The 20,396-nt window shown below is 41.2% G+C and overlaps 2 protein-coding genes across 7 annotated transcripts in view; one reads left to right on the top strand and one right to left on the bottom strand.

Annotated features, from left to right (window-relative positions):
* Positions 1-11,073, top strand: part of DHX9 (DExH-box helicase 9) — a 44,920-nt gene extending 33,847 nt beyond the window's left edge. For all 5 annotated transcript variants that reach the window (XM_075002381.1, XM_075002382.1, XM_075002384.1 and 2 more), the window contains 7 exons: positions 2,889-3,000; positions 3,676-3,837; positions 3,996-4,123; positions 5,411-5,640; positions 7,135-7,250; positions 7,932-8,132; positions 10,521-11,073. In XM_075002381.1, the coding sequence (XP_074858482.1) occupies positions 2,889-3,000; positions 3,676-3,837; positions 3,996-4,123; positions 5,411-5,640; positions 7,135-7,250; positions 7,932-8,132; positions 10,521-10,869 (1,298 nt within the window). In that variant the 3' untranslated portion in view covers positions 10,870-11,073. The remainder of the gene's footprint in view (positions 1-2,888; positions 3,001-3,675; positions 3,838-3,995; positions 4,124-5,410; positions 5,641-7,134; positions 7,251-7,931; positions 8,133-10,520) is intronic.
* A 3,458-nt stretch (positions 11,074-14,531) lies between these two features.
* The window catches only part of SHCBP1L (SHC binding and spindle associated 1 like), a 45,791-nt gene continuing 39,926 nt past the window's right edge, over positions 14,532-20,396 (bottom strand). For both annotated transcript variants that reach the window (XM_075003462.1, XM_075003461.1), the window contains exons 8-10: positions 17,946-18,196; positions 17,240-17,362; positions 14,532-15,434 (exon numbers count right to left, since the gene is read on the bottom strand). In XM_075003462.1, coding sequence (XP_074859563.1) covers positions 15,198-15,434; positions 17,240-17,362; positions 17,946-18,196 — 611 coding nt within the window. In that variant the 3' untranslated portion in view covers positions 14,532-15,197. The remainder of the gene's footprint in view (positions 15,435-17,239; positions 17,363-17,945; positions 18,197-20,396) is intronic.

Raw genomic sequence — 20,396 nt, 5'->3', positions numbered from 1 at the left:
GTATGGATGAGGGTGTCAGGGTCTGTTGTAAATAGAGGTTATATGTTTAGATGCATGGGTGTTTCTTTTTGGCTAGAAGGACCTGATGTCTGGAGACCCCTTTGTGGCTCTGGGATTCATTTTAGGCCAGCAGTGAGTTTGTGCAATTGGAGAAGTGCTGTAAGTAAAGCAATCTTTTTCTCTAGTTGACTTCCTAGCTTCAGGATTGTTGTGTTACATTTTACAGGCATCTTATAAAGCTGAGTACTGCTAATCTTTATCTGTGAGGCTCCTCTGAGATGTGACTGAGTCCACCACATTAGAACATTTGGGAGACTGGTTCAGAAAAAGACTGATCTAGATTCTGTCATTATTTTGCATTTTTATACTTTCTATTTCAGGATCTTGAATCACTTCACAAACAATGACTTAAGCCTCACAGTATCCCAACAAACAAGTCGTTGTTTAATCACTTTACAAATGGGACAGGTGAGGGACAGACAGATGCTCAGCAAATCTGATGGGAGAACTAGGTTCTCTTCCTGAGTCCCAGTCCTCATCCCTAGAAATTTTAGACCAGATTCTTCAAGGAACTAGCCAGGACACAAGCTGAAGTTTTGTGTGATTTATTAGTTAATATTTGCAAAGTGTTAGGCATTTATGCAGTGCTTTGTACATTTAAGTATACATTCAGGTTACCTACCTGTTTCCGCTCCAAGGCCTTTTTTAATTCACTAACATTAACATAACAGGGAGTCCGGTGGGACTTGAAAGACTAACAAAATATCCTAATGAATGTGTGTTAGCCTTTAAAGTGCCACAGGATTCCTTGTTGTTTTTGCTGAAACAGATCAGCACTGCTTCCTGCCTGAAACATAACAGTAAATGTTTCAGATACCAAGGTTTGCAAAAATGTGCTTGCAGACATATATCCCTAGCTCACATTTTAATGATTTTGTTGAGCTGCGAAAAGCTGGCATTATTTTGCTGCTTTATTAAGTGGACAGACTACAGAAAATGTTTTTTTTTAAATATAGATTTTCTTTTAACCATAGGAATCGTCATGAATATCAAATTGGTTGTTCCTGAGTTGACTGCAGGACCTCCTGGATGTCTCAGCATTTTGGGTAGCTGAATCTGAGAGATCCTTTCTCCAAAATGTTGAATGCAAATGATTAATGAATAAGCATTAAAAAAACGAGTTAGAGACAGTATGATTGATTTTAAAAAATTCTTCATTTTTCATTTGCTCAGCTTGCAGTCTCTAGACGGTTGTGTTAGCAAAATTTCTTTGCTTCTGTAGTTAATTGTGGACTCTTCCCAGATGGACAAGACCTGAATTTGTAATGTGACAAAAACAAGTAGAAAAACATTTTTAGTAACAAAATGCACACAGGGATTCCTCTTTACATTGTAAAGAAGCACGAAAGGGCATGCCTGCATTAGTTTTCCCCTTGGTAGGTCCTCTTTTATGCTTAATTATAAAACTCTCTAATGTTCTTTAACATTTTATTGCTGTGGAAGTATAAGATTGCTGGGGTGTCAGTAACAGAGTGTCTGCCAGTTCTAATATCCTTCTTGAGAGGTGGTGATCAAAACTGCACATAGTATTCAAGGTTTGCATACACCCATGAATTTGTACAATGGTGTTATGAAAATATCTGTTTTATTAATCTATCCATTTCCTAAGGTTTCCCCACATTTTTTTAACTATCTCTGCATGCTGAGTGTATGCTGTCAGAGAAGTAGCTATGGTGATTTCCAAGGTAGTTGATGGGTTGTTCTTTTTGGAGTGGTAAATACTAAGTTAGACTCCATCACTTTACGTATAATTGAGACTATTTTTTCCCATTGTGCCTTACTTCGCATTTATGGACTTCACCTGCCATGTTACAGCCTGTTCACCCAGTTTTGTGAAATCCCTTTTTGTAACTCTTTGCAGTCATATTTGGATTTAACTATCTTGCGTAGCCGAGGATCAGATTTTACCACCTGACTGTCGATGCCCTTTTTCCAGATTGCTTATGAATAGATCACTATCCATATCTGCAAAAATGAACTTCTGATGCAGATACCTGTGGATTTGCAGGGTTTTACTTATGAGTGTTGCACAACACAAGTTTCAGTACTGTTACGTAGACAGACTTTATTTGCATCTCTCCATTGGAAAACTAGCTATTTCTTATCTTTTAATAAGTTCTTGATCTGTAAGAGGGCTTTATTCTGGTCCTGTGACTGCTTAGTTTACTTAAGAGATTTTGGTGAGGGAACTTGTCAAATTCTTTCTGAAAGTTCAAGTAGGCTATTTTGACTCTTGTTTGTTCATACACTCAAGAATTCTGATTGGTAAGGCATGATTTCCCTTTACAAAAGTTGCACAGTAGAAGCTTGACTATCTGGCATATGTGGGGAATGGAAATTGCTCGATAATCACATTTTCCGGGTAGACAGGCAGGTGTTTGGGTGAGGGTGGGGTGCTGCTGCCAGCTCTGGCAGGGAAGGCCAGTGTGTATGCCAGTCACCAGGTGCCAGATAACATGGCTTCTAGTATATTGATTCTTCCCCGTGGTAACATGTTATCTGTGTCTTTTAGTTCTGTCCTTTTATTGTAGTTTCAACTTACTTGCTTGGTGCTGTATTTGACAGATAACCTTAGAGCCTTTGGTTTTTTTGAAAATCGGCAGTATATTAGCTGTTCTCTGTCTGGTTATGGAGGCTGATATAAGCAACAGTTTTCTGGCACAGGTAGTAGTTCAGCAGTTTCATACTTGTTTCTTCAGAACGCTTTGGGTGAACACTGAGAATTTTTAACAACTTAAGTAATCCTATACAACAGCTGATTAAATCCTTGGTTTGACTAGGCAACTGTCAGCGCTACCTTTGCTGATAAGTTAATCATTCTGTTTCAGAGCTGGATGCCCTGGACTCTAATGATGAGCTGACGCCCCTTGGGAGAATCCTTGCTAAACTCCCCATTGAACCTCGTCTCGGCAAGATGATGATAATGGGCTGCATTTTCTAGTAAGTTCCTTGGTATCAGTGGTTTCTCTGCCATCTTGAAGATTGAAGAACAGACAGCAAGCCTCCACCTAGCAGGGTAAAATGATATATCCAGATGGGCTGTCAGTGGCCCTCTGGGGGGTGGAGAGGAGGAAGGGAATTGAATATTCATGAGACTAGGAGACAAATAGCATCATTGGGAGTGAGGAGCCAAATATTCATGACCTAGGGAGGAACTGAATGGCACCAATAGAGGCTGAATATTTATGAAAGGGTGGGGGAATGGAACATTTGTGAGATTTGGACTGAACTACAGATGGGGTGATGTGAACCATTTGTGTTCAAGAGACAAGAGTGGAAAGAACCATGGGACTGAATATTCATCAATGGAGGTATGAGGATGTCAGTTTTAATCATTATCTGGAAGGAGGTGGTGAACAGAATTGAGACTGGATGGGGGAGAGGAAGAGGCCCACTATTTATGGGTGTGAAATTCCAGCTCCTGGCATTTGATCTAATTCATGTCTCTTCTCTGGGAAGAGCTGCTGTAAAGAAGTCTGAGGGAATGAGTACTGAAGTGATGGGGCCTGTGTCCTTAAGCAGGAAGTCTTTACTCATGTCAACTGGCTTGTAACAGCTGCAGGCAACAGGACTAGGAACAAACCCAATCAAATACTTCTGTGGTTTCTGTTTCAGTGTTGGCGATGCTGTGTGTACTATCTCAGCTGCCACCTGCTTCCCTGAGCCTTTCATCAGTGAGGGCAAACGGCTGGGCTACGTCCATAGGAACTTTGCTGGGAACAGGTTTTCAGATCATGTAGCTTTGCTTTCAGTCTTCCAGGCATGGGATGACGCAAGGTATGTTGGCTTAAAGTACAGCTTGGTGGAAGTTGAGGGGTGGGCAGCTAATTATCTGATCTGCCTAGAAAGCCAAATAGCTGGTGGAGAGTCTGTTTGTGGCACTTGTTTATCTCTTGTACAGATCTTTTTGAGCCTTTGGTGACTTTCATTTTTAGAATGGGCGGTGAAGAAGCAGAAATACGATTCTGTGAACACAAGAGGCTCAACATGGCTACGCTCAGGATGACTTGGGAAGCCAAAGTCCAGCTTAAAGAGATTCTTATCAACTCTGGCTTTCCGGAAGGTAATAGCAGGCGTTTGTGTGTTCTCTTCAGTCTTTGAGAGTGGAGGTATGGGTTGGAAACTGTTAGCTGGTTAATAACCCAACAAAGGTGAATAATAAAGGTATGCCCATAGTGAATTTGCTGAGTGCTGCTGTATGCATTCTGTCTTCTCCTAGCAGAGAGCAGTCATGGGCTACATCTTCACTAGAAGCGTTTGTCGGAAGAGATGTTCCAACAGAACTTCTCTTGACAGATCACATCTACATACAAAAGCAGATTGATCTTTCAGTTTGTTCTGTTGACAAAAGGTCTCCCTCCAGAACATCTACATGAGTTTTTTGTCAACTGTTTCTGTCGACAAAACACATTTCGTGTGTAGATGCTCCACAAGTTTTGTCGACAAAACCCAAGTGTAGACATAGCCTAAGGACTTGTCTATACTGGATTAGTGTGTGCCCTGGGACTACATTAATGGGCACCAGGGGACTTAATACATTCCAGCAGTGTCCCTGTTGGCAAATCAGTGTGCACCACCCTACTGCACAGCATAACTTTCACCCATCTAGTGTGAACTAATGCACGGTGTAGAGAAGCCCTAAAGATCCTGTAAACTTATGATAGCTGTGGTGATAAATTCTAGAGGGTGGGGTCGTGTGGAATTTGAACTTTTAACTAGTGGTTGTCTCTCCAGATTCACCTGCATGGTTTTGCTTTGCTTCTCCTATTTCTCATCTGCCTCTTATCTCCCACGTATGTGTTCCATATTGCAGTGATATTCCTTCTGGGTGAGAAGAGCTAGAGACTGCTTTCCCAAAATTGCTCAACGCAGCTGTTGCATTATCCCAAGGGCGTCACTCTGGCCGTATCATCATCTCTCTCTCTCTCTCTCTCTCTCTCTCCCTCTCTCTCACACACACAGAGTGTCTCTCTCTCTCGCTGTCTCATGTATCTGAACGTTGCCTTTTGCGCTGTGTGGTTTTCTGGGCTTCTGCTCAGATCCTCACTACCTAGTACTTTAGTTTATAGTCAGATTTAACTTTGAGTTTCTATTAAGCAATGGCAATATTACAATACGTAGCACAATATTCTCATTGAATAATAGAAAATGTGTTCAGTTTACTGGTTACAAATACAAGTCTGTAAAGGTGGCATGGCTAAGCCTTTTTCTGCATACAAAGATGTCTTGAGAAACAGTACCTAAATCAATAGTTGAGTCAGTAGACCTTCAGATCAAAGATCCTGAATGACTTAATTGCACTGTACTGTGCAAGGTCTGGAAAGTAGCCTGTTTTCTGCTTTGTCGACAGAGTGTTTGATGACTCAGATATTTAACAATACTGGACCAGATAACAATCTAGATGTTGTGATCTCCCTGCTTGCTTTTGGTGTATACCCCAATGTCTGCTACCACAAGGAGAAGAGAAAAATTCTGACTACTGAGGGGCGCAATGCACTTATCCACAAATCTTCTGTCAACTGCCCTTTTAGCAGCCAAGACATGAAGTATCCCTCTCCTTTCTTTGTTTTTGGTGAAAAGGTAAGAACCCTGAAATACTACTTTGAGAAGATTACCAAATTTTATCCCCATTCTAATTGCTTAACTTCAGGAGCTTTTTAGGCACTCTTAAATTTTATTAAGAAAACAATAGAGCTAATGAAACCTGGTGGGTGGACAGCCCTGCAATCCTGTATACCAAGACTCTCGTGCATGGCAGGAAGTACTGGAATAAGTTTTGTCCCCTTTCTGCTCCCTGTGTGAGGTCATTTGGTTCAGAATTCAGTGTTCATTTATTTTAGATTAATTGTGCGTGGTCCCCGAATGCTGAGGTCCTTGGCGTGCAGCATATTTTTGTATTGACAAGTAACTGCTTTATAGATAGTCAAGAGGCATGATAGACATTTAAGGAGCTGAACAGGGGATAGCAGCTATGCTTTATGGTACCCAGGAAGGTGAGGGGAAGTGGCTTGGGTTTTGTTGCCCAGAATCTACGAGGGGTCCTGTGGTACCTTATAGACTAACAGAAATGTATGAGCATAAGCTTTCGTGGGCAAGGACCCACTTCGTCAGATGCAGATCCAGACTTAACACAGCTACCCCTCTGATAGTTGCCCAGAATTTGAGCTTTTTGGTGCTGGGGAGGGGATTCCATCTTGGTTTTACTCCTGCACAAAAAGAGGAGGCTGAGAGAATTATAGATTTGGGAGGCTGCAGGCATGAGTTTCTTGCTGCCTTCATTCTAGCAACCCTAGATAACATCGGGCTGCCTCATTGTACTCCACTCCAATATCTGCCATGCTATCTGTCAATACTGGCTATTGATACACATATCACTGATCTCTAGCGATAATTGAGCTTGCTGACACACCATTGAAATGAGTGGGGGCAGTTCACAGTTGGAACCGCCATCTGCAGAGTGGGGCAGATGACACTGAATTGGTTTATGTTCAGATGATAGTTTGAAGATGCTCCTCACAAGTACAGAAATTCAGGTCTTCGCTTATGTAAGCACAAGCCTGGGTTCTTAGCACAGCTATGCAGCAATTTACAAACCTGTAACTGTGGGACAGTTGGGTGATCACCGTAATCATATGGATCCCTGACCTGTCCAAGCTTCCCCTACAGTGCCCTGCAAAAGTGCAGCATCCCAGACCTGTTGTATGGACCCTCTTTTGGGTGAGGGGAGAGTTTTTTATCCTATGCCTGGGGTATTGTGCTAAGATTGACAAAACTTGAGGTGGTTTCTCTGAAGTGACACCTGTACCTTAGGAATTGCATTGAGACCACAAAATTCATTTCATGCTGACAACTGAATAGCTTTTAAATTGCAATTAATTTGTTTCAATGGACCAAAGCTGGATTCAGAGCATCTGTCCTGGTATGACAAGCTCTGTGTTTATTCCAGCACTTAAGACAAGTCTCCCAGGGGTTATCTTGTTAAAAATAAATTCTGCTAACTTCCATGGTCCCTGGAAGGAAACCAGTGTCTTACAGTTCTTGGAATAGGAACCCATGTTCCTCTTCTACCTGCAGATCCGAACACGAGCTATCTCTGCCAAAGGAATGACTTTGGTGAGCCCGCTGCAGCTGCTTCTGTTTGCTTCCAAGAAAGTCTTATCTGATGGAGAGATCATTCTTGTGGATGACTGGTATGAGCTTCCTAGTTGATCGTGGATAATTATGAGCAGAAACAGCTGGTAACCTTTCTATATAAGTATGTTTGGAATGGGAAATGTAGGTCAGGCTGTGCAGTAACAGATGAAATTCATCAGAGTATTATTGTTGCTTTGTGTGAGGACAGGGGAACAGCTTATTTTGGCAGCTCCTGTTTTATAAATTATGTTCCTAAATTGAAAACGTGCGGCATTGGCTGAATTCCACAAAAACTACTTATCCTGATGAGATTTAAATTAGAGGTGGTATAGAATTCAGGTCGCCACCTCCTAGACATTTAGGAGGAAAGAACCTCCTTGTTAAGACACAGGATTTGGTCAGGAGTGCTGGCTCTGCTACTGACTTCCTGTGACCTTTGGCAAGTAAGTGTCTTTTCCCAATCTTCAAAGTGAGATTCATGCCTAGCCACTGTTCTAATTAGTTCCTGCTTTCTCTCTGCTGGGGAATCTCATATATTGCCAATCACACTTTTCTGGTTCTAGCCAGCATCACTTCCCATTGTTAGGCTGTTACCCATACTCCTAGTGCTGAAGTTATATTTTCTGAGATGGTACAAGATGCAGTAAATATCTTGTTCTTTATGGCCTGTCTCCTGTAGCCTGTGCAGCTCTATATCTAGAGAGGTCTTAATTTTGAAATGGTTTTTCCTGCTCTAGGATTAAACTGCGGCTGTCTCATGATGCAGCTGCCTGTGTCACAGCCCTGCGTGCAGCAATGGAAGCTCTCGTTGTTGAAGTAACTAAAGATCCTGAAATCATTAGCCAGCTGGACCCTGTGAATGAGAGAATGCTGAATGTCATTCGCCAAATCTCCCGGCCTTCAGCGGCTGGTATCAACCTTATGGCTGGCAACACCAGGTTAGCTTGATCCATTCACGTATACAGCTGGATCCTTTGAGTAGGAAAAGAACATTCCTGGTAACCTGCAATGTCCAAACATTCCAAAGGTCAAAATGTGTCACTTTTATGCCAGCAGGAGCTCCTGTTGTGGGTTTTAGCTTGGAAGCAGGCTGTCTGATGTAGATAGGAAGTGATCAGCTTTTTATATTGATTGTTTTCAGCTAATCATGTCTTAATCATAAGCGACTGTGCAAGGAGTGTAGGTGAAGGTTGACAGAGAAGGAGGAAAGCAGGGTAAAACAGTGGCTCCTATATGAGTTAATGAGGTTTGGTGTTGATTGGTTGCCCTGTGACCTGGAAGATCCTAGTGCATGCTCTGTTTCACAGATGAATTGAGAAGAGGTTGCTCTGTTCATGCATGATTTGGGGAAATGCATATGACATACAAGCAATTCAAAGTACACTGACTGTAATTCCTTCCTACAACCACATATGTCACCCACTCATTACTAGCAGAATTATAAAAAAAGAGAGGCTGGGGGCAGACATGGTAACTTCTGGAAATTGAAATAACATAGCCCTTAGGCCTTGAAGTAGAAGTCTTACCAAACACTTGAGTATGTTTAAACTATAGCAACTTAGTATGCACAGAGTGCTTACCATTGCAGAGAGTAATCATTTCACGGGCCTGCAATAAACTTCAGATCAGAAATCTGATCTTGGTATTAAGCATTTGAGCAAGCTAATTAACCCTACTGTCAAATTTGGAATATACTAGCTGTAATCTAAGAGGGCGGTGTGGTTCCCTGGTGTCTATCATATGGTCTGAAGATTCTGGAAGCTGCCAAGTTAATTTGGATTTGCAGTAGTGGGCATTGATTAGTCTACTGAATTTTACATACGCTGAGCACGTGTGATTCCACCCACTTAAGGGTATTGAGATTGCCTGCCTGCAGTTTTATGCCTCTCACATCAATTTGTACTGCTTGCTATGCAGAACAGATTTTAGCTGTAAAGATGACTTTTCCCAAATCTCTGGAGCTGCAGTTGGAGCTGGTTCAGCTGCAGTCAAGAGAAATGTATTTTGTTGTTAGTGTTTGATTTCTCCACTTTACCATAAAAAATTTTCTTGAAGAGATCAGTACATCATTTTTAAGTGCTCTGTGTGATGGTAGGATTTCCGTTGGTCCTAATGGCTGGCTAAAGAGTAAAAAACTAACATAATTAGACATATTCAGTGTGGGCAAAGTACACCTCAGGATTGGGATTTCTCTTGTAGAGATTGGGTGCCGAAGTTTCTCATCCAGGTTGTATAAATAATGATGGATATCAAAGTGCTCCAGGCTCCTAAATCATTGTGAATTACCTATGTTGCTCAGTCAGCACTGCAAGAAGCACTTCTGCACTGTTTAAAAAAAAATCTGAAAATAGTTGGTCTCAGTACACTCCAGTATCACTACTTCTCGTAATATATTATCCATTTGTGCTTTTCAGTACCACTGTTGAACATGGCTGTGTATAGGGGAAAGGGAACTGCAGTGCTCTGATGTATACACATGAAAGTTTCAACAAAGAATCTTTTCTCTGTTCAGTGTCAGGCCTAGTACTGCAGGCTTTGTAAGAATGGGGGCTTCCTGTGTCAGTATCCTTTCTACTCTGAGGAACAGGCTGACGCTTTCTTCTCCTCCCCACCCCCACATGTTTCTTTTGCCACATGCATCTTATTTCTAGTCCTCTCTTCCTTCTCCTGCAGGCCCTTTCCCATCATTTTCTCAAATGCTCTGTGAATTTACAGGGCTAAAAGTTAATGACCCCAGAGACCTTAATTTTCATGATCCTGTTATAGAAGCAGAAGAGAAACTACTTTCTGTGTATCATTAGAGCAGTCTTAGCAGTAGCCTCAGATGGGAAGAGCTGAGCCACCTTGTTTGAAATTCAGCCTGAAGCAAGTGGCTGTCATGGAAAACTTCAGCCCCATAATGAAACTTTGATAAATAATAAACAATTGAAAAGAGTCTTAATATGTCCACCTGACTCATCCCATTATAATCCCTGCCTCTGATAACCTGGTTCACTCCTTATTTCTGAGGTATGTAGTTTAACAACGGGAGGAACACTCAACTGTATAGAGGTTAGGGAACTCATTAAAATTAGGGACCAGCTGCCTTTTTTTTTTTAACATATCGCAAAATAGGGAGCCCAGCACTTTGCACTCCAGACTGCTCTTTTCTGAAGCTTTTACAGGGAACAGATGTCTGAGCTGGTGATGGGATTTGAGGACACTGTTGTACTGCATGAGAGAAGTGGAAGTTTTATATTTTTTAAATTCTCAACTTTGGTAAGGAAAACAGTGAAGCCTTATATAATTGTAGGTGTTTTAATTTTTTCTTAACTTTTCTTTCCTAGGTTTGGAGATGGTCCTCGTCCACCCAAAATGGCTCGATACGACAATGGTGGTGGACACAGAGGATGGGGAGTTAACCAGCGTGGCTCTGGCTATAGAGGTGGAGGCTATGGTGGCGGATATAACTCATACCGAGGCGGTTCTGGAGGAAGAGGATACCAGGGTGGTTCTGGAGGAAGAGGATACCAGGGTGGTTCTGGGGGAGGTTATAGAGGTGGTGGGGGGTATCGAGGTGGTGGTGGAGGGTATCGTGGTTCGGGTGGGGGATATAGAGGGTATCAGGGTGGTGGGAATAGAGGTAATTATGGAGGTGGGTATGGAGGCCAAGGAAGGGGCCGTGGTGGTTATTGAAATCAATTGGAGTCTGTCTTATACGCTACAAAAATGTGCATGTTTCCTTTAGGAATTTCTTTGATTCTAATACAGAATGTCAGTCATTCTACCTGTTCACTGCAACTTGAAATCCATTGTTCAGAACTAGTGGTGATATTATGTAAAATTCTGAGTCCCACAGTCTGTATACTTTGTTCTTAATAAAGTGTTCTGTTTACAAGACTTAACATGTTTTTGTTTCTGAATTATGATTGGGTTCTGGACGTGAGCATGTGTCTCACTTTTAGGCTTAGCTTCTCTCTATGGGTTATGAGAAATTTGGGAGAAACTGCTCTTTATTATCTCCAGGATATAAATGTACATGTGAAGCAGACATCGACAATTATTCAGAATTGCAAGAGCTTGGTTGTTGCTGATTCAAGGCCACAATTACACTGAATGGACAGAAACAGAGGCTTGAAATCACAGGATTTTGTTAGTATGTATGGTTAGATGTGAATAAACCTACACTAACAGGTATTATCAACACAACATTAATGTAATACTGTATCTGCATGTTGGAAAGTTTCCTTAAGTATTGTGCTCTTCCCACCATTCTGTTCACTCCAGTATCCTACTACACCTTGCAAAGCCAATTTAGGCATTGACATTAGAAAATAGGAAGCAATTTCCTAGCTCATTAACTCAGAGTGTAACAATCCAAAAAATATGGAAAAGTACAGGAAGATACTAAGGACAAAGCTGGCATAAACTGGTGAGTTCACAAAAGTGATGCGTAAAGAGTTCTAACTTGTAAATCATTGCTACTAACTGAAATGCAGGTTTTTGAAGTACAGCTCTGCAACAAGGTGAACAGGCTGCAAGACTTTGCTTCCTAGGAAGGTATGTATGTCTCTTGGGTATTGTACTGCCTTATCTTTAGATAATATATTTGGATAAATTGGTCCTGCCAGAAATGCAGGGCACTGGACCTGATGGCCTCTCACATTTCCTTCCACTTCAAGGATTCTGTGATGATTTGGTCTTGAACGCTTAATGATTCGTGAACATAGAAACAACTGGGTATGACTTTTCAAGTCAATAACCTGAAAAGCTGATGTGTGGGGAATCTCTTCCTTTGCTTTAGAATGCACTGTGCAAACAGGCCCTTATGCAGTGCCAGAGGATGCAATGATCTTTTATTGCAGATGTACATGCATTTAGTTGTCTGCTGACAGGCTACTAGGGCAAACTGTGGCCCATCAGGGTTCTCAGTTGAGCCTGCAAGAAATTTCATTTACTATTGCCCATGCACAGAATTGCCAGATTCCCCTTGTTTCTATCCATGTAGTGACTAAAGCAAGGGCATGCGAAATGAGGTGCCATCCAATCAAAGCACTACTACAGTTTAATGAGCACATCCTGCAAATTCTAGGTACAAAAGCAGTTAGCATAACTACTCTATCCTGGGAGACCACCTTGGTTACAACAGTCTTGCAGCCTCCTGAGATGAAGATGGGCTACTTGCTGGCCTAAGTTGCCCAACGCTCTACTAGTATGTGCTCCATTGGGCTACAAGGAGCTCTACCTAGTAACTCTACCTTTCTCACCCAGATTCAGGAGTTTCCCAAGAAAGTTGTTGGAGGTTGCTGTAGAGATGTCTGCAGATTCTGAAATTAACCCAGAGGCATGAAAAACCCATTAATCGAAGCAGATATCTTGGTATGTTAACACTTTAACAGTAAAATAATTATTGTATGACTGGAGGATTTATCATCTTCCCATTCTACCAACTGTGGCAGCGTTTTAGCACCATGAGTAAGAACAAAGGTTGAGTCCAGCAGTATCTGACCAGCTGCAAGGGGGAGCTAAACTCCAACTTGGAGGGACAGGCATGGAGAATCCAGCAAACTCTGAGGTGTATCTGGGTGCTAATGAATACAGCCAAGGCTAGAGAACATGGGATAAATATCTCATGCTCGTAATCAGGTACTGTCTCAAAGAGCTATGAACACAACTTGAGTAACATAACCTTCCCCTTGCTTCCATCTCTGGTTTTAGGAATTCAATCCTAAAGGAAAAAGCCTTCCCCTCGTATTAGTCTCAGAAATCTTTAGATTATGGCAGAGTTCAGTAATTATCCACCTGGGCTGGAAGCAACAAACTGGTAACGTTGTTTGAAGACTATCCATTTCCAACTATCCACTCTTATTTTTCCCCTAGTTTACTGTATGCTGCTCCTTTCTTCCTATTTTTATTGTCCTCTATCTTAGTATACAGGATAATGTAGCCTAAGGTACTAGATTATTGCAGATGTATGCTGAAACAGAAGTACAGGAAACTTTTTGTAATTAGATCAGTATATAAAAACACACAGAGTTTAAACCAAACTATGTGTAGTCCAGGAAGAACACAGATTTTGCACACTGTCCTCTCACATACTGAGCTTAAGTGATATCTGAATACTGTGAAGAATTCCCTCTAGGTTCTCTTGTTAATAGTGATAGGAAGTTCTTATTCCTGTTTTAGCAAGATTGGAGAAGGCAAGGGACTGATTTCTTGCTAATCACCACTGATGCCGTAACTTGGGCTTGACTCAAAGGATAGGCAATGAAAATGAAATTTAAATTGTCTTACTCTGAGAACATAATCTGTGTTTTGGAAAAAAATCCTGTATAGTACATCTTTCTGCTGCTCAGTCTCCCCCAACTCCTGTCTGATGGTTCCAGAGTCAGTTAAAAGCTATAGTATAGCCTGTGCTAGGTACACCCTTCTTAACCTGATCTTGCCTCCACCCAGCACTGTGTTGGTTCGCTTCTACCAATCTTTACACATACTTTCATATTGGAGCATTAGCAAGCAGACTTTTTCTTCTCCTGCATCAATTATGTCTCCTCTCTTGGTGGACAACTGATAGAGTAGGATATCTTCATACCATCCTATTTGTGAGTCTGTTGATGGCTAGCCAGCCCAATTCTGGAGCCGCAAGTCTTATCTTGGAAGGGGGCAGATGCTGGTAGCTGTTGGAGGTGCATGGGGCAGTTTTTGCTGCTCTTTCCTCCTTCTCTACATCGCCTTGTCTGCACTGCAGTGGGGACCTCTCAAATTGCACCACCCCTTTGCCGATAACCGCTCCCCACTGGGAACAGTTCTGGGCAAGTTTCTCCCAAGCGTCAACACCAATGCCACACTTCTCATGTGTTCTTCCAGCATCTCTTTGAATAGCTTCCCCTGGCCCCCAACATTCATCTGTCTTTTGTTCAACTTGGAAAACAATCTGCTCTGGGAGGCGCTGATCAGACATTCGGACCACATGACCAGTCCAACAAAGTTGTTGAATGATAATGGCTTACTAAAAATGCTAGTCTTAATCATGGTCAGACCCAGATCCCAGTGTATTCACTGTTTCTAGATAAGCCCTGTTCCACATCATATAGTGCCATGGTCCATATTCTAAATGTCACAATACACACACTTGTGATAAACAAAGAAAAATTCTGGGTTCCCTTGCGAAGATTTTAGCAATACTGCTCTGTCAATGATAACTCAGAAGATTCAGGAGCTGATGCTCATGCTGGACCAGTGCATGAGTCCACCAGCAGCTTCAGCTACTGGGCTTCCTGGTCTGCTGCACAGGAATCTCCACATTCCATTCATGAAGTGCATAGGTATTTGGCACTGCAGTTATTTATTGCTACTAAGTACTTTTACAAGATTTTCTACACAGTTTTAAAATTAATCATCTGAGAGCAGACTGGAGAAGGGCATGCAACTAGCACAGCTTTGCAATGCCTCTGCAAACTTCAATCAGGGAATAGTCCATATGTAGCAGAACTGTGGAAGAGTTTGCTACAAAATTACCAGGTAAGAGGTTTCCCCTGCTCTACTGATAGTAACCACAAAAGAAGGCTCAATGCAAATAAATTAGCACTATCATTTTAGTCAAAGCTGTCTAATTCTTCTCAGAGTAGGTCTAGATCATGACTATGCAAGGATGTTCTTATGTTAGTGCTCGTGTGGTTGCCAGGGGAGGTATACTCGTAAGAACACCAAAGAAACAGGGATTCGGACTATCTGCATACACAGGCTGTTGTTCAATGTTATAAAATGACCTTTCCTGGTTTGCTGAGAGGAAAAATACCCCTTGCCGATTTAGACTAGTAGGTCAAAGGAACCACAATGTTACCCAGGATGGAATATGTGTATTACAGTTAGATGCTCTAAAAGTTAGCAAAGTGCACTATGTGTAACTCCATTCATTTTCCATAACTAATTCAAAGAAGCATGTAAAATTAAATCTTCAACATAGAGAACTGTTGCTTTAGTCAAACAATTGTTATACACCAAAACATACATCAAATGCATGTTTAACTGTTAACTATGCTGAGACCTTTGGCATCATCTAGCGTGTTACTATGCATCTCTAGGCTCAATTCATGCATTAGTTTGGAAAGTGTATCTTCCTCTGCATCTCCTGATGCAGTAAATTCCAGTATCCCCCCTGTAGTAGAGAGATGGTCCATAGGGTGAAGGATGGTCACTCCATAGCCATGGTTGTTATAAATGTGATTATTTTTCATTTTCAGTTTAGGGACAGGAACAACCTGTTAAGGATTCAAAAAAAAAAAAAAAAACTAGTTTAAGGGTGCACTGTATTTTTACACAATTAAACATTGCATAAAATAATGCTTGTGTTGTTCACATTCAAAAGAAACTCGGTTTGCTTGATAATTCTAGGTATTCCTCTCTCAATGGCAATACCTTATTCATAACGGCCCTGTCTACGCTTACTAAAAACTTCAAAATGGGCATGCTAATGGCCAAATCGAAAAATACTAATGAGGCTCGTCTACAGGGGGCATCCTTTGGAAAGGAATAAGGCAATTTCGATGTTGGTGGGGTCCTTTAGAAAAGGACCCCCGTGTAGACGAGCCACGTGCCGCAGCCGGCAGCATGCTAATAAGGCGCTGAATATGCATTTCAGCACCTCATTAGTATTCTTCGATTTGACCATTAGCATGTCCATTTCAAAGTTTAGTAAGTGTAGACGTAGCCATTGTGTAGTCTGTCTCATAACTATTAGGAGTAATATAATCCAAACTGAAGAGACTCAGCAAATATATTATCTTCTAAAAATACTGATTTTTAGTAGTAAAACAGATTTAATCTACTGAAATTACACCTCACATCCTTTGAAGCATCCCACATCCTACTGTTACTATATTTAAGTAACTTTCACAAAGTGTAACTATTAGTTTGCAATCCATTCACCATGTTCAAATCATTAGTACAGATGCTGAAGAGTACAGTGTGAAAAACTGTTTTGTTGAGAATTTAAACATCAAATTTTACAAGATTTCCTTGTTCACTTATTACTTACAGATTTATTTTTACTTCTACAGCAATAGTCATATTGTAATTGTCTCAGTGACTACCAAATTAGTCAGACGGGACAGGCTTCTGTGAATTTTTCTTTATTCTCGAGACCCATCCCTGGCTATTACTAAAAGTATCTGTTACACAATGCAAGTTTTTAATTTTCTATCTTTGTGTAATACTATGGTAGATCTTGGAACTGCCTTCTTCCCCAATGCTGTTGCCTCAGACGAAAGAATGCTTGGCCAGTTCCCGAGAAATCTGGACAGGGGATTCCTTCCAACCATCACAGAAGATACCAGCCATAGGCAATGCACTGGGGGCCACAAACACCCCAGTGTCAATTCCCCTGCACTTACCATTCCCCTGCACTTACCATAAGTGCCACACTACTTCAAGTGAGTGCTGGGGTCTCTCCTGGAGCAGCGCAGGATGAGCAGTGTGAGCTTCCTAGCTCATGCTGCTGCTAGTCTGTTCTGCTGCAGGAGAGTGGGAGCAACTGGCCCACATGCATCAGGAGCACAGGCAGGGGAATGGCTGGTCACAGGCAGAGCAGGGGTGGACAGAAAGGGGCATGGGCAGAGCCGAGCAGGTGGGTGGGGAGCAGCTTAGGAAGAGCAAGGGTGGGAGGGGACAAGGTATGGGGTGGAGTAGGGAATGGGGCAGGGGCATATGACCAGTGCCCCCACCTTCCTCTCTGCTCCAGTCCTTGCACCATCACCTCTCCTAGGTACCAAATGACTCAGTCAGAGCCCTGGCACACAGCGTATCAGTAACTGCTATGTGTGGCTAAGAAGCTGAGAAATGAAGTGGGACGCTAATGATTGCCTAATGGGAGTCATGAAATTCCACATTCATGGCTGAAGACAAGGATTCAGCCACTGGATTCTGAAGTTTGAAATTTTAACTGAAGAAATGCCATTTTTAGAATAAACACGTTCCTCAGTTCATTAACTTCCTCTAACTACTACATTTGCAACAGAACAGCTACTACTTTTTAGAAGTGCAAGTCACAACTGCTAAACACATTTACCTTTATATTAATTCCACCTAGGGTACCCTGTGAAGTCTCACTGGTTTTGAAATTATTGCAATGGTGAATTTTGTTACCCTCCAAAATGGCTGTACTTCCTGGGTGCAGCTCAACACCAGCACCCTGTACATTAAAACAAAAAATTAATTCTCAAAGAAAGAATTGCTATGAGAATAGCAAAGTACAGTCAAGTACATAAAAAGTGCTTTTTCAATTTCTCATGAATATATGATGTCAAAATTGGAACACTGCAGATTCTTGTAGTGACAAAATCCCTAAAGCTATGCAATTATGGAATAAAGGGTAGAGTGGAAACATTTACTATTCATTGCTTAGCATTTACTGCTTTAAAATTACATCTTCAGGGATGTATTTTAGTCTCTACATCACATTCTTGTTTAATAAGTACTCAGTAAAATCCCAGCTAACACTAATTCCATAAGTGAGGATGGCACTCTACCCTAGTTACCACAAATAAAAACAAGGTTGCTACCCTGAAAAGCTGAGAACAAATTTGCTACAGCTAATTGGAAGTTAACTGAAAATTACACCTAAGTTTTCAAAACCAAATTTCAACTTGAGGTATTTCCACTTTCAATGTAACAGTATTTGTCCTGTTTTCAAAAAACAGCTTCAGTATGTACACTAACATTTTATACTTGCTTGTGTATTAGATTTATTTTTGCTAGGCAAGCAGAGTCAGTACCTGAGCTCCAGTAATCTCACTGTTTGTAATAGTCAGAGAAGCTCCAGTAAGCACACAGACTCCAGTTCCTTCACATTTCAATACACAGTTTGCTAAAGTCATGTGACCAGCTTCAACCACCACAATACCATCAACAGTCCCTTGTTGTACTAAAGTAAGGTTCATTAGTTTCGCATTTTGAGCTCTAGATACCACAAAGCTTTCATGAGTAGGCTCCGAAACAATCACAATTTCTTCTGGCCTTCCGGCTCCTAGTTGAAAAAAGAAAAGTACTGTTTATACTTTTCCACACTATTCAATAGCAGAGAATACCTTTTTGCTGTTTGGTCAATGGTTACAATGTTTGTGTTAAATTAGTATTTCTCCCTGACTTAAGTACCAGATGAATTACAACAAATAACTTGCTATTATTTATCCAAATTTGTTCCCTCACCAGATCTGTTTATTTGCATGTGCCATGCTGTCCTGAACCAGGACTTCTCAATGAGAAACAAATTTCACATGCTGGTAAAATGACAGCTGGAAATAGCAGAATACTACTATGCTTTCCTCAATCTCAGTTCTGTAAGTCACTGCTCAAAACACAAAGGTTCTGATGATATGGAGAAATCAGTAGCACGGTGGAGATAAATTCAGGGAACTCTATTCAGTAATGCAATATACAGCTGCAGTGCAGTTTGCTAACAAGTGAGCATCACCCATGTAGTTAGTAGCAATAGAAATTGTAGAATCCCCTTCTGCTCCATTCTAGAAAACGGATCCAGAGGTAGATCTCCCACAGTCAGCTTCTGCAATGTGTCCACAGAAACGAAACTTCCTTCTACCTGTTTTATGAAGTTCCACCAATGGAGAGTCTTGAGGACTGAAGCATGCAGCAGAGGTCCTAAGGATTTAAATATTCAGCAGAGCTCCTATATGATCCACATTTAGTGTGTATTTTGCTTCCAACACCACTAGATACCTCCTTTTCTGCCAGGTTTCTTTAGGCACCAATGAAGAACCTACATCAGCAGGTTTCTTAATACATCTACCTCTATATCAAAGGTTCACAGGTCAGAGCTGATGTTATTTGCACTTCAGACTTCAATACTCAGAGAAGTCATAGTCTTAAGTTATGGACCGTGATCTGTTCTGAACTGATTTTTATTGTGGAATTTATTCCTTGTTTTTATGGCTTTGAGACTGAAAGAGGTCTACTCTATTCTTTCACAGGACAGCTGATTCAACATCAGAACCAGAGTCTGAGCTTTTAAAGCCTCCCTGATGAGGACAGCACAAAACCTCTGCTGCCTACTGGTGCAAACCTAAGATTTGAAGGCCCTGCACACAGTGTGCAGCCATCTGCCGAACAGGCTTACTACAAACAGCAAATGCATATCTGCTTTAATGAACCAGGAAGGAAATGACACACACTGCTTAAATCCACCTTTATTGTCAGGATCTTTGGAGGTGTGATCAGCTGGAATCAAAAAATTTTAACAATAAATCAAAAATAAAAAAATGTTCAAGGGAACAACAGATTTACCAAATGCAACACTAAGTGTGGGATGAAAACAACAGAAGCCAATCATTCATTCAAAGCAAAGAAAGAAGGCCCTACTATCTTCAGCTAACTGCATAAGTAAATGAACTGAGAAGACAGTCTGGATAGTCTTTTGCCGTCCGTGCTGTGAACACTTGGTGTTATGAGACAACACTGATATAGCCACAACAGAAGCAAAATGATTTGCAGAAAGGTCCAAAAGTTCGGCCACAGATTTCAAGTTAGGAATAGGCCAAGGCCATTTCAAAAGAACCTTTAACTTCTTTAGTTACTTATTCTGAGTTTATTACTGACCACGATATATCATTCTATCTTGCATTTTAAATTACATAGTTCTATCTATACAGTAACACTAGTCTTTAGCAAATAAGGATCAACAGATTTGTTGAAACAATGTATTGAAGTGTTTGAATGCAAGAGATTGCCTGTTGGTGATCATTAGAGTTCACTATTTAGGCAGAATATTTGATATTGTAGTACATGTTTTATTCTCACAAGCTAGTGATGGTTACATTATTCGTAAGTGGCCATTACATTCATAAGTAGAATCTCAAACACATTGAAGGAAAGGTGATAGAATCTGGTTATACTGTGGTATAAATCCCATTAAGGCAAAGTGCCCTTCTGGTACTCTGGAATTAAAACAAATGCACACAATCTACCCAAAGGAAAAGGCATAAAACAGCTAACATTAAGGGCATGGTTACGCTAAGAGTTTTGAGAGGTGCAGCCATACTACTGTAAAATCACTACTGTAGCCACTCTTAAGTCAACAGAGAGAGAGCTTTACCATTAGCTTAACTGCTCCAGTCCATGAGTAGCAGAAGCTTTGCTAAGCAAGAGAAGCTCTTCCAGTGACACGGGGTTGTTCACAATGGCACTTATGTCAATGTAACTTCTCTCATTCA

This window comes from Carettochelys insculpta, chromosome 9 (genome assembly GCF_033958435.1).
Source record: "Carettochelys insculpta isolate YL-2023 chromosome 9, ASM3395843v1, whole genome shotgun sequence".
NCBI lineage: Eukaryota > Metazoa > Chordata > Testudines > Carettochelyidae > Carettochelys > Carettochelys insculpta.
Note: the sequence above shows the minus strand (reverse complement) of the source record. Positions and strands in the feature narration are given on the sequence as shown.